The sequence below is a fragment of the Zalophus californianus genome, chromosome X (assembly GCF_009762305.2).
Source record: "Zalophus californianus isolate mZalCal1 chromosome X, mZalCal1.pri.v2, whole genome shotgun sequence".
In the NCBI taxonomy this organism is placed as follows: domain Eukaryota; kingdom Metazoa; phylum Chordata; class Mammalia; order Carnivora; family Otariidae; genus Zalophus; species Zalophus californianus.
Window position 1 is genome coordinate 3,397,895 of NC_045612.1, and position 11,219 is coordinate 3,409,113.

Here is an 11,219-nt window from a genome sequence, read left to right on the forward strand (position 1 = left end):
CGATGACACAAAGAAATGGAAAAATCCCATGTTCATGGATTGGAAGAACAAATATTGTGAAAATGTCTATACTACCCAAAGCAATCTACACATGTAACGCAATCTCTATCAAAATACCACCAGCATTCTTTGCATAGTGAGAACAAACAATCCTAAAATATGTATGGAACCACAAAAGACCCCAAATAGCCAAAGGAATGTTGAAAAAGAAAACCAAAGATGGAGGCGTCACACTTCCAGACTTCAAGCTGTATCACAATGTTATAATCATCAAGACAGTATGGTACTGCCATAAAAACAGACAAATAGATCAATGGAACAGAATAGAGAACCCAAAAATGGACCCTCAACTCTATGGTCAAAGCAGGAAAGAATACTCAATGGAAAAAAGTCTCTTCAACAAATGATGCTGGGAAAACTGGACAGCCACATGCAGAAGAATGAAACTGGACCACTTTCTTACACTCGACACAAAAATAAACTCAAAATGGATGAAATACCTAAATGTAAGACAGGAAACCATAAAATCCTAGAGGAGAACACAGGCAGCAACCTCTTTGACAATGGCTGTAGCAACTTCTTACTAGATATATCTACAAAGGCAAGGGAGACAAAAGCAAAAATAAACTATTGGGACTTCATTAAGATAAACAGCTTCTGCACAGTGAAGGAAACAATCAACACAACTAAAAGGTAGCCTATGGAATGGGAGAAGATATTTGCAAGTGACATATCTGATAAAGGGTTAGTATCCAAAATCTATAAAGAACTTATCAAACCCAACACCCAAAAAACAAGTAATTCAGTTAAGAGATGAGCAGAGGACATGAATAGACATTTTTCAAAGAAAACATACATGCCCAGCAGACACATGAAAAAATGCTTCACATCACTGACCAGCAGGAAAATACAAATAAAAACTACCATGAGATATCACCTTACACCAGTCAGAATGGCTAAAATTAACAACACAGGAAACAACAGATGTTAGTGAGGATGCAGGGAAAGGGGAACCCTCTCACACTGTTGGTGGGAATGCAAACTGGTGCAGCCACTGTGGAAAACAGTATGGAGGTTCCTGTAAAAATTGAAAGTAGAACTACCCTACAATCCAGCAATTGTGCTACTAGGTATTTACACAAAGGATAGAAAAATACTGATTCGAAATGACACATGCACCCTGATGTTTATGGCAGCATTATCAACAATAGCTAAATTATAGAAAGAGCCCAAATGCCCATCAACTTATGAACGGATAAAGAAGTTGTGGTGTATATATATATACAATGGAATATTACTAGGCCATAAAAAAGAATGAAATCTTGCCATTTACAAGGACATGGATGGAGCTAGAATGTATTATGTTAAGTGAAATAAGTCAGTAAAAGACAAATACGATATGATTTCACTCGTATTGGAATTTAAGGAAAAAAAAACCAGATGAACATAGGGGAAAAGAAAAAGAGGCAATCCATAAAACAGACTCTTAACAATAGAGAACAAACTGTGGGTTGCTGGAGGGGAGTTGAGTGATAGGGTAGGGTTAAGTGGGTGATGGGAATTAAGGAGGGCATATGCTGTAATGAGCACTGGGTGTTATATGTAAGTGATGAACCTCTAAATACTACTCCTGAAACTAATATTACACTCTTTTTTAATTAACTGGAATTTAAATAAAAACTTGAAACAAACAAAATCTTAAAATTTCAAGACAAAAAAAGAAAAATGGGGATTATAATTTTATCTACTTTATGAAGTTGTTGTGAATAACTGAATTTAAGAAAAAGAAGTATTTAAGGGCACCTGGGTGGCTCAGTCGTTAAGCGTCTGCCTTCGGCTCAGGTCATGGTCCCAGCGTCCTGGGATCAAGCCCTACATCAGGCTCCCTGCTCGGCGGGGCGCCGCTTCTCCCTCCCCCACTCCCTCTGCTTGTGTTCCCTCTCTCGCTGTGTCTCTCTCTGTCAAATAAATAAAATCTTAAAAAAGAAAAAGAAGTATTTAGATTAGTGCTTAGTACAGAAATACTACACAAGTATCAATTCTTATTATGACTTAAGAATCATGATTAAGTACCATTCTAGAACATATGGAGATGCCAATTGACTAAATTGTGAAAGACACTTGTGAGAGCTTTCTGCTAGTGTGAGTTTGAAGAATTGAGGAAAGCTCCATGGAGGAAGTGGGAATTTAGAATAGTTTTAAGGGATAACTAAATTTGGGGATGATTAAAGACAAAAGCATTAAGGGCATTCCAGATGAAACAGGCTTAGAGGCAGGAGTAAATGTTCAGAGAGGGACCAGAGATAAGCAGGGAATTATGCCTACTTGGTGTCAGGAATTCTGAAGAAGGCATGGAGTGACTAGAGCAGAAGGCATGTTAGGCAGCTGAGGGGCTAAGACTGGATCTTCTTAATTTCAGATTTAAAAAATCGTAGATAGATAGATAGCTGGCAAATAGAATAAAGTGATGCAGGAAAAGATTAATAGGATGGCTCAGCAGAAGAGAGAACAAAAGAAATAAGATCTGGTTATTAGACATGGAGAAAGTATAGGGGTTGAGGCAATTATAGCTCCATGATTTTAAGTCTGAAGGACTAGGAATGTGAAGGAGATTTAGCAAAAATAAGAATATTAGGAATATAGTTGCTTTGAGGAAAAGATATGTTTTTGGAAGTGTTGAGTACAGGTGATAGAAATATATCCAATAAATGATTTGGCAGATGTAGCAGAGTGCCATTGGAAAAAAGGGCCAATCATACTTTTACATTTTATTTTTGTATTACTGAGCACGTTACTACCATCAATACAAAAGTAAAACCTTAAAATTCTAAAAAAAATAAAATATTTTTATCTATAATATATATATATTCAAAGGAATCGGTACATGGAATATTCAAATGTGTAAGAGATTTCAGGAAAATGTTATATGGAAGATCATTATAGCAAAATAAAAAACCATGCTACATAAAGGCAATACCTAATTAGAACATGTAAGAGAAAATATCCCATTCAAAATGGCAGCAAAATCCAAAAATTGCCTAAAAAGAATTCTAAGAAAAATGTACTAGATATTAATGGAGACAAAAATAAATCTATCTTTTGATAAATTCAACAAAGAGAAATTCCAAATAGAGCACTAAAACATATTCATTAACGGGTAACATTATAAAGGTGGGACTTCTCCTTAAATTATTTACAAATTTAATGCCTTATCTGTAGATGTCAAGATGACCATCAAGTTCCAGCTGCTGACTTCCACTCCCAAAATCAACACTCAATAACTATAGCGGTGGGGGGAGATAAAAAAAAAATCTAAACAAAACTGAGAAAGCCAGGAAGGGACACTGAAGATTGCTAGTGTCTGGGGCAGGGGCGGGGGGAGCAGGAGGGAAGTTGGGAGGTGCTGTAGGCTGCATAGATGGAGATGATAGGAGAGGTGAGGGAATGATTTTCAGCTTCCACCTCTACTTGTGGAAATATGAGGCAGGGCCTCAGAGCACAGATGCCAGTAACCTGGGGTAATATCAGGACAGAAGGAAAGATGGGATGATTAAGGTAGTGAGGCCCCCTCAAAAAAACAAATAAACAAAAAAAAAAACAAAAAAAACTGTGCTAATTACCACCTGAAACCATTTTAGTGTGTTAACAATCAAAAACAAATGGAGACCAGCCTTGAAAACTCCCTGAACAGACAAAAACAGTTAAGCCATACAAACAAAGCTTAATTTACCTTATTTTGCAAGACTAACAACCAGGGTCATTTCTTGCTTATACCTCTGGAAATCATAAGCAAAACTTAAACTGTTTCCCAAAATTGATATGAGGTAACCACTAACCAATTCCCTATTATTTAAGGAAATTCTGATATTATAACCTATTACTGTGAGGAATAAACAGCCACTGTCTTCTCACTATATACGTTGCTTTGTAACAATACGCCCCTGAGCCACATTACATGTTTGGTTTGAGTGCTCCCAGTTCACAAACTGTCTTTTTGGTTTGTGCATAATAAACTTTTACTAATTACTACCTTGGTAATTCATTGGTTCATTGATTTTACTTCTTTTATTTTTGAACTTTTGACAAGTGAGTGAGGACTGGCCTTTCAAAAAATTATTTTAATATAAGAATGGGCTGGAAAGACTCATAAATACAAAGAACAAACTGGTGGTGGCAAGAGAGGAGGGGGGGGTGGAATGGGTGAAGTAGGTGAAGGGGATTAAAAAATACAAACTTCCAGTTATAAAAGTCATGAGATGAGAAAAAGAAAGAATGGACTGGAAATAGAATAGGAAGTTTCAGAGCAATCCACACACAGTAAGGATAGGTATTCTTTCATGAAATGTTATGTGTATTCTAAATAGAAGCTTGGTAGAAATATAAAATACATATTTTTAAACAAGGGATGAAGATTAAGAAAGTGAGAACAACTGTACTCAATGATACAATGTTAGATAACTTCAAAACAGCAGGATCTCCCCAAATCCTGCAGCTCTGCTTCTTCCATGTGGAAAATAAGTCTTTTAGAGTAAGATGTTTTTGAAGCCTGGCTGGCTGGTGAAGAAGCATCATAGGAAAGTGCTTCTTCTCTGACCCACTACCACGAGTCATGGGTGCTGTAGCTGCCCATTAGCATCTATTCTGGGACACTGAGTCATTCTTTGCAAGGGTTGTTGCTGAGCAAATACTTGGAGATGACAGGAAAGGGGCATTTCCCAACCAGCATTTAATCAAGGAACCAGAAGCTAAGATGAGGACCCTTGCTAGTATGAACTGAGGAGGTCCACCCTACCCAGAGGCCCAGAGAATCCAGTTCCACCCCTGATGACAGGCTTGGGAGGCCCCAGCAGAACTGTCAGGCTGAAAGGTTCCCCCCTTTCTACTTTAGGGGTCTCAGAGAAATGAAAACCTTGGCCAGGAGGGGAAGGACTAAGGTCAGTCTAAGGCCCTTCCAGGAGTCAGAGTGAGGATCTTCAAGGAGCATTGAAGGAACCTCCTAAACCATAACAGATGGGTCCTAACTTCACCTTGTCCCTGTGGTCATTCCTCAGAGGCTCCAAGTCAGAGAGATGTAGAAGCCCCTGACTTCCTTCTGAGGAAGAGGGATGCAGGTCTTACAAAGTGAGACTTGGATAGAGGGCTATGTCTTCAGATCAGCGGAGAAAGGAGTGCCAGTACCTGCCAGGAATCAAAGAAAGAATCCTGAGAAAGGACTAAAAGGACCCTCGAGCTCAGAAAACAAGGGTCCTCAGCCCCACCCTGAACCTACTATTGGCCTTGGGAGGCCCCAGGAAAACACAACCCAATATGGTGGCCTTTGAGTTCTTCTGGAGAAAGGGGAGATCTCAAGGAGGGAAAGGCCTTGATCTGAAAGAGCTGGACTCAGATCAGCAGAGGGAAGGGTCCATGTTCTCTCAATAATCAAGGTGAGGACCCTGAAGGGAGATTGAGAGGGCCCTCAACTCCACAAGAGAGGGACCTCTCACCAGCAACAAAACCCTACTCTAGCTGTCAGCTGTGGGAAGTCCCATGACAGTCTGCCTGATACAGTATATTTTCACTTCTGCCTTGGAATTCCTAAGGAGGTTTGACTTGGTCTCAGATGTGCATTCTCAGGTCAGCATAGGGAGGAGTTGCAGGCCCTGCCAGATGTGAAGATAAGTAAAGACACTAAGGGAGGACTGAGGGACTCAGGACCCCAGGAAAGAGGGGCCCTCACAGAGGTAAAGCCCTAGTGTCAGTTCAGGAAGACCCCTGGGCAGGATGGAGACACGCAGTGAGACCTGACTTGCACATCCGGGTCTCAGAGACACTGGGGGCCTAGTGTAAGAAGCAGGGTCTCAGATCAGGATAGCAGAGGGCCCGGATCATGCTAGGATTTGGGTGAGGACCAGAAGGGAGAGTAAGGGCCTCTGGACCTCCAAACTGTGTCAGCCACTGGAGGGCTGGGCAGGATAAAACACACTGTGTGTCCTGACTTCCGAATCTGGGTCTCAGAGAGTCAGGAAGCCTGGTGTAAGGAGCGGGGCCTCAGGTCAGTAGAGGGGAGGACCCAGGTCCTGCTGGGATTCATGGTGAAGATGCAGAGGGAGGACTGAGTGACCCTTGACCCCAGCACTGAGTCAGTCAGGGAAGGTCCATGGTGGGAGCCGGGGGCTGGGGGGAGATGGAAACACATGGTGAGTCTGGACATCTGCATTCAAGGCACTGAGAGACTAAGGGCCTGGTGGAAGGAGCAAATGCTCAGGTGGGAGGAGGGGAGGGCCCTGGGATGAACGGGAGGGGAGGCCAATGATGAACCATGAGGGAGGACAGAGGGACCACAGCAGAAGCCCACCTGTGATGCCAGTCTAGGGAGGCCACCCGGGCGGAATGGGGACACCTGGCCAGTGGGGCCAGACTTCCGCATCCGGGTCTCCCAAGAGACTGGTGGCCTTAGCAGAGGGAAGGAGCAGGGCCTCCCTGAGGGGGGCAGAGGAGTGGGCTCAGATCCTGTTGGGCTTCACGCTGAGGATGCAAAGGAAGGAAAGGGGACCCTGGACCCCAGCACAGCGTTAATCTGGGAAGGTCCGTGTGGGGAAATAGGAGCAGGTGGTGAATCTGGACTTCCGCATCCGGGTCTCAGAGACACTCGGGGCCTTGGTGGAAGGAGCAGGGCCGCCCTTAGGTGGGCAGAAGAGAGGGCCCAGGCAGTAACCCGAGTCAAATTATGAACTCTGAGGGAGGACAGAGGAGATCTCACAGAGGTTGGGCCATAGTGTCTGTCCAGGAAGATCGCTGGAGGGCAAGGGGATACGAAGCATGTCTGGACTTCAGGTTCTGGGTCTCAGAGAGTGAGGAGGTCTGGTGTAAGAAGCAGGGCCTCTAGTTGGCAGACAGGGCGGGGGCGGGGGAAGGAGGGCCCAGGTTCTGTCAGGAGTCAAGGTGAGGGAGGAATGAAGGACCATGGACCCAGTAGGGAATCAGTCCTGGGAGGCCTCTGGGGGAGACAACGGTGACATGAGGCGTGTCCTGACTTCTGCTCTGGGTCCCAGAGACACTGAGCGCTTGTTGTGAGGAGTGGCCCTCAGGAGCAGGGATGAAGGCACCGGCCATCCAGGGAGTCCAGATGGGGAACAGAGGGTAGGGCTAAGGGACCCGAAGGACCCATCTTGGGGAAGCCCTGGACTTTGTAGCCGGACGCGATGTCCCACAGTCTTTGCCCGTGGCTCTCAGGGCAGTGAGGGCTTTGGTCGGAGGGGACGGGCCTGGAGACAGCAGAGACAGCATCACCAGCGGAGCTGCGGCTCATGCTGAGATCCCTGAGGGAGGACTCAGGGAGGGACCTGGACTCCAGAACAGGGACAACGCACGGAAGCCTGCCCCTGCTGGCCGCCCTGGGAGGCCTGTTTTTGTCAAGTCCACAGGCCGTGTGTCAGGACGTCCGCATCCAGGTCTGACCGAGGCTGGCGGCCTGCTTTAAAAAACGGGGGATGGGGGGGTCAGGAGCTAATGGGACTGGATGGGAGGACCCGGCGGGAGGACATGAGTGACCCTGGACCCCAGAACAAAGTCAGTCCTGGGAGGCCCCTGAGCGGGAAGAGGATGAGTGGCGTATCCAGACTTCCACCTTGGGGTCTCAGAGAGGCTGGGGGTTGGTGTAAGAGGCAGAGCCTCAGGTCAGCAACAGGGAGGGCTCCGTTCCTGCTGGAATCCAGGTGAGAGCCCTCAGGGAGAACTGAGGGGACCCTGGACCCCAGAACAGAGTCATAGATGGGAGGCCCTTGAGCAGCCGTCCACCTGAGTCGCACCCCCGAATTTGGCCTTGGATCTCAGGGATGTGCGGGGCGGTCAGAGGGGAAAGGACTCGGGACAGCAGAGGGCAGGGCCCCAGGTCTTGTTGGAGACCAGGAGGGAGGCAGGCTGAGAGTTGAGGACCTTAGAGCCTGAAACAGACAATGATTTTGTTGCCCTTGGGGTCCTTCTTTGAAGTCCCCCAAGGTGGGGGAAGCAGCTGGTGTTTCCTGACTTCTGCACCCAGGGTCTGAAGGAGGTGAGTCTTGGTCTGAGGAGTGCGGCCTCAGGTCAGCAGAGGGTGGAGTCCCAAGACCCTGAGGGAGGACTGAGCTGACCCCCACCCAGACATAGGGGACCCAAATGAGCTCCTGCCCCAGTGGTCAGTCCTACGAGGCCAGGCCAGGTGTCAAAAGTAAGCACCCCACTTTCTCCTCTGGGTCTCAGCAGGATGGTGGCTCCGGCCTGCAGGATGCATCCTGTGGTTAGGAAAAGGGATAGTTCCAGGTCCTGCCAAAAGCAAACATGAGCACCTTGAGAACAAAGAGTGATCTCCCGCCCCAGGACAGAGGGGCCAACCCGATCTCAGCTCTTTGTGAATTGGGTGGGATGCAGGGGGAGGGTTTGGCCTGCTGCCTCCTCACCGTCCTCTCAGAGCTCTCAGGGAGGTGAGGACCATGCTGGGAGAGGTCAGGGTCAGGTCATCTGAGGAAGCCCACCTGGGAGACACACAGGAGTCCCTACTCCTGCCAAGAGTCAATGCGGGGACCCCCGAGGGAGGAGTGAGTGGCTCCCAACCCACCCCTCGGGACAAGGAGGGAATGGCCCAGAAATCTGGCCAGCCCCTACCAGGCAGCCCTGGGAACGCTGGGCGGGGCCTGTCAGGCTGAGCCCCTCTTCCTTTCCAGGTCCCTGGTCTCAGGGAAGGGAGGGCCTGGGCCTGAGGGTCTGGACTCAGGTCAGCTGAGGAGGCAGGTGCCTTAGCTCTGGCTCTGGCTCTGGCCCTGGCAGGGGGGAAGGTGAGAAATGAGGCTATGTCTCCCACAGCAGTATCCTTAGGGCCCAGGCCTACCCTGCCACTTCTGTCAGCCATGGGGAGACGGGCGATCGGTGGGCCGACTGATTTCTCCTGACTGTTCCTTATGGCGTCTCCCAGAGATGAGGTCTTGGCACCAGGAGGGTAGCCTCAGGTCAACACAGGGAGTTTTCCCAGGTCTTCTGTGGGGTCAAGGTATAGACAGAGAGGCACACCCATCCCAGCACAGATGGAACCCCAAGCTTGGCCGTCCCTAGAGATCCGTGATGAGCCTTTAGACCATTGGCAGGCATGGGCAGAGGTGGGCCCCCTCACTTACCTTCTGTGGAGTCTCAGGGCTGCGCGGTCTTGCTGGGACCCTTTGGCCTCAGGCTGCGGGGGTGGGGCCCAGGCCCTGCCAGGGGAAATAGCAGTCCCCTGAGGGGCCAAGGAGGGGACCGCCCAGCTTGGACGGATGGGGACCTCACAGATTCTGCCCCAGCCCTCCTGTGTGCACTGGGCTTCCGTGGCCATGCTCTGTGTCTGCACCCCGAGGTGCTCCCTCCTTCCCTCCTCCAGGGGCTCCAAGAACTCAGAGTCCAGGCCTCTGTCTGAGGCAGGAGTCTCTAAGGTCAGAGAGCAGGGGAGGTGCAGGTGAGTGCCAGTGGTCAAGGTGAGGTACATGCTCTGAGCATGGAGCCAGGGGCTCGCCCGTCCCAACACAGAGGGGACCCCTCAGAACCCAAGTCCGACACAGTCCACTGTCAGCTCCGGGACCTTGGGCCTCTGTTGGCTGGGCTGCACCCTGAGGAGCCGTCCCACCTCTTTCTTAGGTTCAACCCGACACAAACGCCATGCCCCTGGGTCAGAGGAGTGAGCTCTGGAAGGTGGAGGAAGACCCAGGAGAGGCCCAGGGCCTGGTGGAGGCACAGCTGTCCGGGGCTGGGGAGGAGGAGCCCCCATCTCCTCCCTCCTCCTCTTCTTCCTCCTCCTCCTCCTCCTCCCCTTCCTCCTCCTGCTCTGTCCTGTTCCTGATTCCCCTGGGGGAGGGGTCTGCTACTGGGTCCCTGAGTCGTCCCCAGAGCCCTCACAGTGCCTCCCCCTTCCCCACTGCCCAGGCAGCCAGGGCCTGCAGCCAGCCTGACCAGGGCTCCAGCAGCTCCGATGAGGAGGGGACGAGCCCCTGGGAGGAGCCGGAAGTCACCCAACCCTGTCTCCAGGACAAACTTCACGTGAAAGTGGCTGCCCTGGTGGTGTTCCTGCTCCTCAAATACTGCAACAAGCAGCCGACCTGCCAGGCAGAGATGCTGGGGATTGTCAGCAGAGATTACCAGGGCGACTTCCCAGTGATCTTGGGCCAAGCAAGCCTCCAAGTGCATGAGGCTGGTCTTTGGCGTGGATGTGAAGGAAGTGGACCCCAGTGACCACTCCTACGTCCTGGTGACTGTCCTGGGCCTCACCTGTGGTGGAATGCTGAGCGGTGAGCCGGGCATGCCCAAGACCAGCCTCCTGGTGCTGCTACTGGGGGTGATCCTCCTGGAAGACGACTGTGCCCCTGAGGGGGAGGTGTGGGAAGTGCTGGGGGCCACGGGCGTGTATGCTGGCAAGGAGCACATCATCTGTGGGGAGCCCAGGGAGCTCCTCACCAAAGTCTGGGTACAGGAAGGGTACGTGGAGTACCGGCAGGTACCCGGCAGCGACCCTGCCCGCTACGAGTTCCCGTGGGGTCCCAGGGCCCACACCGAAACCAGCAAGTTGCAAGTGTTGGAGTATTTGCTCCGGGTCAATCTCAGGCAGCCTGGTTCCTCCCTGATCCTGTCTGAAGGAGCTGTGAGTGATGAGGGTGAGGGGGCCCGAGTCCCAGTGGTGGCCAGGGCCTTTCCAGGCTTTGGTGGGGTTGGCAGCGTCTCCTGCGGGGTGCTGGGCATGAAGTGAGGCCACATTTTGGTTCTTCCCTGTGTGTGTGAAGAGAGAGCCCCGGGAGTTCTAAGTAGGGTAGGGCAGGGAGGGTTGGGGGAAGAAAGCAGGCTGAAGAGCCAGCCTCTCTGGGGGCCTGTTCTCTGCGATGACTCTGACATCCAGAGCTTGGTTTTCTTGAGGAAGCTCTCAAATGTTGTTCCTTGGAATAGAAGGTTTAACCAGCTTCGGCAGCTAAGTGTGGGCGTGACATCCACCCCACAGCATTTGTACTTACTCAGTTCAAGAGTTTTAAGAGTTTTGTCATGTTCTGGAAATAAGGTGGGATATCTTCCCTCCTTGTTTGGGTTCTGGAATGAAATCACAGGGCATTGGCATAGGAATTTGTTGGAAAGGTGAAAGAATGGAGCAGTCAAGTGACGGGGTCAGGAAAGAGGGAAATAAAAGATTGTTCATTTTTGCTTCTTACTCCTTGTCGTCTGTCATTCTGCAAAAGTAACATAGATGTGTGCTC

At 49.6% G+C, this 11,219-nt stretch overlaps 1 protein-coding gene across 1 annotated transcript; it reads left to right on the forward strand.

Annotated features, from left to right (window-relative positions):
- Positions 1–9,642: 9,642 nt before the first annotated feature.
- On the forward strand, positions 9,643–10,723 carry LOC118356563 (melanoma-associated antigen 9-like). Its single transcript, XM_035725728.1, is given in 2 exon segments — positions 9,643–10,146; positions 10,148–10,723. Coding segments are annotated over 2 exon segments (1,080 nt in total).
- The last annotated feature ends 496 nt before the right edge of the window (positions 10,724–11,219 follow it).